General features: G+C 35.2%; 1 protein-coding gene across 1 annotated transcript; it reads left to right on the top strand.

Moving 5' to 3' along the window:
- Positions 1-722: 722 nt before the first annotated feature.
- On the top strand, positions 723-3,054 carry Ppp4r3c (protein phosphatase 4 regulatory subunit 3C). Its single transcript, XM_010616707.1, has 2 exons — positions 723-2,228; positions 2,388-3,054. The coding sequence occupies exons 1-2, from the start codon at positions 730-732 to the stop codon at positions 3,052-3,054; spliced, it is 2,166 nt and encodes a 721-aa protein (XP_010615009.1). The 5' UTR covers positions 723-729.
- Positions 3,055-6,275: the final 3,221 nt, after the last annotated feature.

Here is a 6,275-nt window from a genome sequence, read left to right as displayed (position 1 = left end):
GAGGTAGTTAAGCTTTATTTTATCAAATATTGTAAGTCTCCATCCTCGGACATCTGGGATAAAGTGTAATGAAGGCCTTAGGAAGGGGATAGTGAAAACAATTGCAAGAGTCAAAACCCTCTATGGAAAGAGCATATTCTAATTTATTTTTTTTTAATTTTTAATTTTTATCAGGACACGTTTTAGTACATAATGATTATATTCGTTGTAGGGAATTGGTACGTGTACATAACCCATCTCATTTTTTTTACCCCCCCTTTCCTCCACACCTTTTCTTTTTATTTTGCCTGAAACAAATTCATTTATTTATCTTGTAAGTCCTTGATTTCTAAGCTCCACTTTTAAATTTGGTGGCGTTTCCCTTTAACAAGTAGCGCGTACTTGTTACGTAAGCACATTCCTTCAGGAACAATCTTCCGAGTTATTTTCTTAGCCTAGCGTGGGCAGACTCATTTTTAAAATGCAGCGGGGGGGGGGTACAAAATAGAGGACAGGCGACCATGAAGGCTAAGGTGGAAGAAAGTGAATAGTAGCAGTATCTGTGGAGGAATCTTAAAAGACCTTGTGCTTTTCGCATCCTCTGCCACCCTTTAACCACTGGTGGCAATATTTTATTATAATTTTTCTGAAGGGTCACCCCTTGCTTGGCTGCGGCCATTTTAGCCGTAACTAAGGGGCAGGACGGCTCACACCAAGACGCAGACTGGTGTTGTGAGGCCGGAGATCACCATGTGCGCCGAACAGCTCCTTGTAAAAGTCTATGTCGTGAGAGGAGATGGACAATTGGACCACATAGGTACGGGACACGTCTTAACCATTTATAATGAGCAGCTCCATTGCCAGTGCCTCCTTGTTCAGTCAGATTCAGATGATTCAAAGATTTTAGAGTCTGAAATACGTTCAAACACACTCTATCGGAAAAAACAGGGTACATCAATTGTTTGGTCCGACAGTGAGAACGTTAGTAGGGCTCTGAGTTTTCAGGACCCAGAAAGCTGTCAGAAAATCTGGAAAGAAATATGCCGAATTCAAGGTAAAGATCCATCAGTGGAAGTCACAGAAGAACTTCTAGACAAAACAGGGCAATCTGATGAAATGTTAGAAACCAGTAATCTTGTTGAGCCGCCTAAGTGTGAAATCAATACAATTGGCGATCTCGCTGATTTCTTTCAATCATTTTTGGTCTCGTCTACCCATAAGGAAAGGCTGCTTCTGATCTTGAAAAATGGGAATTATATTCAAAAATTACTACAGCTATTCCAAACTTGTGAGACTTTACAGAATATAGAAGGGCTACATCATTTATATAACATTGTTAAAGAAATCTCATTCCTCGATAACACTCCTCTGTTTGAGATTATGTTTTCTGATGAGTGTATTATGGATGTGGTGGGATGCCTTGAGTATGACCCTGCAGATCCTCATCCAAAAAGGCATAGGCAGTTCTTAACCGAAAATGCAAAATTGAAGGAAGTTATACCAATAACAAACTCTGTACTTAGGCAAAAGATACATCAGACATACAGAATACAGTACATTTATGATATTCTTTTGCCTACACCATCCATGTATGAACACAATCATCTCCCTTCTCTTACAAATTTTATTTTCCTCAACAAGACTGAGATAGTCAACATGCTACAGGAAGATGGCATGTTTTTGTCTGAAGTATTTACACAGTTAAGCGATAAGACCATGGATAATGATAAACGGCGTGAACTGCTATTTTTTTTCAAGGAGTTCTGTGAATTTTCTGAGACATTATATCCTCAAAGCAAAGATACACTACTCAAAACTTTAATAAAGCTGGGAATTTTACCTGCCCTTAAAATTGTTATAAGTATGGATGATTTCCAAATAAAGACAGCTGCTACAATTATATTTGCTTATCTGGTGGAGTACAATCCATCCATAATCCGACAATTTGTAGTAGATGAAACTCAGGAGAGTAAAGATGATGAACTTCTGATTAATGTAGTAATTGCACAAATGATCAGTGATACTGATCCTGAAATTTCAGGTGCCATGAATTTGATGGAACCTCTTCGTTCTCTGCTTAACCCAGACAACATGCTTATATCATCTTTTGAATATGAAAGATATAAATTTCTAAATTTCTTCTATGAACATTGCATGCATAACTTGATAGCACCACTTTTATCCACCACTGAAAAAGACAGCGAGGAAGAGGATGATAGATTTGGACTTGACAAAAACAAAACTTGCCCCAATAATTATCAAACAGCACGATTGCTTGGTTTGATTTTGGAACTATGCACATTTTGTGTACAACATCACACACATTTCATTAAAAGCTATATTTTGAATAAAGACTTGCTAAGAAGAGTCTTGATGTTGATGAAGTCAAAGCATACCTTCCTACTCTTGAGTGCTGTTCGTTTTATGAGAGAGATAATTAACGTTAGAGATGAACAATATAATCGTTACATCATCCAGGGAAATCTTTTTGAGCCGGTTGTAAATGCTTTTTTGGCTAATGGACATCGGTACAATATATTAAATTCAGCTATTATTGAACTATTTGAGTATATAAGTGTGCAAAATATCAAATCTCTTGTTGCACATGTAGTCGAAAACTTTTACATGGCTTTTGAATTGATTGAATACGTTCAGACATTCAAAAGATTGAAGACTAAATATAAACAAGAAAAACACAGACAAGGTCAAGCAAGGATGATATTACATTCTACACTATGTAAAGATACCAAAGTCATGAAGGTGAAGGAAGAAATGCACCTTAAACAAAATATGAGAGAAGCAGTTTTGCCACCAATGGGAAACAGTTCAGATGGTGATGAAAAACTTTCAGAGGATAAAAGCACAAAAGAAAATGAAGATAAGGTAGACCTTCCCAAAGGAACATCTTCTGGTGTCGTCAGATTTTCTTCATCTTGTTCTGATGGTGCTGGTGATGCAATGAGTATTCCACACAGTAGCAGGGTATCTACTGCAACGTTTGGTCCCCATGATAACAAAGTGGAAGAAGACGAAGATAAAACATCCCCCAATAAAAGACCTCATTTTAGTTCATAGAAATCACTATGGCAAACATTCAACTTCTGGTTCAGCTCAAATCTTATAAATGTCAATAAGCTAAAAACAATGAATCTGAAGTATTTCTCATATGTACTTTTAAAAATAAACAACAAGTACCAAACATGAAATAAGGAGGTTTAATTTTTCAAAACTTCCCATAATATACACTTCTAATACAAGAGTAATCAGCGTCTGAGTGATTACTTCATACCACTTATTAGTTTGAGAGGGTGAAAGAGGCTGACAAAATAATACATGTTTGGGGCTGAGGATTCAGCTCAGTGGTTACAGTGCCTGCCTTGCAAGCGCAAGGTCCTGAGTTCAATCCCAAGTACCAAAAAAAAAAAAAATTAGAAACAATTGTAAAAGTTCACTTGGGAAGTCTACAACATTAATTGCATAAAGGGTCTAGCCATAATATATTTTCTGTTATCTTTTTTATTAGTACCTGTTTGCAATACATAATGTTTATATTTCTTGTGGGATATTGGTAACAAAGTCAACTATAAAAAGTTAGATGTTTGGGGCATTTCTGTCAAGATTTAGCAAAACTATGTTATGAATAATTAGAGGGAAACAAATTTTATTACATATATTCTTGGATTTTAAAAAAAGATATGAGTCCAAAATGTGCACTTGTTAATATAACTTTTTTTAAAAAATCAGTTCTGAGCCGAGTGTGGTGGTGCACGCATTTAATCCCAGCACTCCCAAGGCTGAGACAGGAGAATTGCTGTGAGTTTGAGGCCAGCCTGGGCTACATAGTGAGTTCCAGGTCAGTCTCAACTACATAGTGAGGCCCTGTCTCAAAAAAAACTAAAGGCCAGCCTGCTACATAGTGAGTTCCAGGTCAGTCTCAACTACATAGTGAGGCCCTGTCTCAAAAAAAACTAAAATAAATAAATAAATAAATAAATCAGTTCAGTATAATTCCCAGAGGATTTGCTTTAGCCCTGGACTGAGTAGATCAAGGTGCTTTCAACTGGCTGCATTGTGAAAGTTAAATCCTGGTTCATTAATGAAGTTTGTCCTTCTTTCCAGAGCAGCAGATATATTTCAGAGTAATTTATAAATAATAATGTTAAATAGTGCTGAATGAAATAATCTAGAAACCATTTTGGACCAAGAAAAATGGTGTTAAAGTGTTAAAGTCAGTAATCTGCACATAAAGTTTTAGCATAAACAAAGACACAAAATGAATAATGCTATATTAAAGAGTAAATGCAAGTGATTTTCTTTTGGTTGTTGTTGTTGTTGTTTGTACCTGGGATCAAACTTGGGACCTTGAACTTGCAGGTGGCAGAACCACTGAGCTAAATCCCTGGCTCCAAGTGAATTTCTGAAAATAAGTTCTAGAGAAGAGTTCAGAAGTTTTATTTTTAGAGGAGCAAATTAAATGGGTTGATTTTTCTTGGAATCATTTAAATTGAAAAACATGTTTTTTCCTATTTTGAAGATTATAGAGTTAATGTTAATGTAGGCCATTAGTTTCTCTGTGTAGACAGGTGTTGTAGTTTTCTGTATGACGCATATTTATTTTGTATTGAAAAATACCACCACACTTGTTTTGTACTTGTGATATTTATACTGAACTATAAAATTCAGGAATTAAAATATGATCTTGTATCTCTTAACAATAAAAGAAACCAGTCAATAAGAGACACAACTTATGCACAACTAAGAGACTGCTTTGTGAAATGTAGAAAGATTATATTCCTAAAACAACAAGCAATAATTTCATCAGATATAAAGTCTACTAAAATACTGACATGACCTCAGGAATTTTAATTACACATTGCAGAGGACAAAACACAACAAGGAAACTACATTTTCACACTTCTAGAGCAATGCTAGTTAAATTTTTCAATGATTGTATGTCAGAAAAGGTAGTTTGTTAGAAGTTTTTTGTGTTTTCCTTCCTGCTAGACTGTCATGGGGACAGTTATCCATAATACAGCTATGTAGTTTGGTTTTGAGAAAAATATATTGAAATATTTATTGTGGTAAATGTTTCCCCAGTTCTTTAATAGCACAGCTATTTACAAGAGAAATTTTGTTTTGATATTTCTTGTGTGTTCTTTTCCTATCTGCCTGTTTAATCTGCTACAAAAAATGGGCAATGTTCAAAGAAATAAAATAACATGTATTTTTTTCTGTCTTTTCTTAAGTGACTTTGTAAGGGAAGATTAAAAATAGACATAAGTCTAATGTAAATAAACGTGAATAAAATGTGAATGTAAATTAAATGTGAAGATGAAAGGATAAGCCTTCTATTGAGCTTTGTAACCTATGTAAGAACTTTTCTAGTTTCAGCTGCTTAATGTTCAGGGACCCAGCATGACAAGTGAAATGATGAAAAGGCACATGGCATAACCTACTATTAAGGGAACATTTAAGAGGGCAACAAATCACAGAAGAGCAATCTTTACTGTCTACATACTGTAAAAGTTGACCAAAATGTTCAGTTGTTCTAGCTGAATTGTGTGTAGATACCATATCAAGAATGTTTAATTTCATCTTTAAGTTTTTTAGAAGTAATTGAAAAGAACCTTAAGTAGGTTATTAATGTTATACAAAGTAGAAACCATTTGAAATTGCCCTGTATTTGCTATAAAATCCAGGTAGGAATTTTTGGCAAAGTGCCCTGGATTCTACAAGTTTTTTGCTTTAAATACATAACTACCTGTAATTATTATGGCTTAATGATTTTCTAAGCATGCCAAAGAGGGGAGGGCAATATAATAGATTAGGTAAACTTCATATTAAGACATCCCTTGATGATGGTGGAAACACACAATTCCATGCTTATTTAACATTTTCTATGAAAATTTACTTATTTTCTCCACTACTTACAACTTTCCATCTTGTCATAAAAAATTAGACATTCTATGTCAATTCCCAAGCCATATTCAGTACTCAAGGAGTAGCTTTTAAAATATACTGTCAAACTGGGTGTGGCGACTCACACTTATGTTCTCAGTAATCTAGGGGGTTGTGGCAGCAGGTTCATGAGTTCAAGCCCAACCTGGGCAACTTTAGCGACTTAAGTGAGATCTCATCTCAAAAAATATTTTAAAAAAAGAGGCCTGGGAACTTAGCTTAGTAGCACCGCACCTGCTTCGCAAGTTCACGGTCCTGAGTTTGATCCCTAGTACAAAAAAAAAAAAAAAATTAAAAAAGCTGAGGATGTAACAGTGCTAAGGCCCTGGATTCAATCC

Source organism: Fukomys damarensis, unplaced genomic scaffold, assembly GCF_012274545.1.
Source record: "Fukomys damarensis isolate Sample0158 unplaced genomic scaffold, DMR_v1.0_HiC HiC_scaffold_39, whole genome shotgun sequence".
Lineage (NCBI taxonomy): Eukaryota > Metazoa > Chordata > Mammalia > Rodentia > Bathyergidae > Fukomys > Fukomys damarensis.
This window is presented reverse-complemented; position numbering and strand designations above follow the sequence as displayed.

Coding starts and splice junctions, on each gene's coding strand:
- Ppp4r3c (XM_010616707.1), top strand. CDS start 730: ATGTGCGCCGAACAGCTCCTTGTAAAAGTCTATGTCGTGAGAGGAGAT. Junction 2,229..2,387: donor GACAAAAACAAAACTTGCCC/CAATAATTATCA, acceptor CTTCCTACTCTT/GAGTGCTGTTCGTTTTATGA.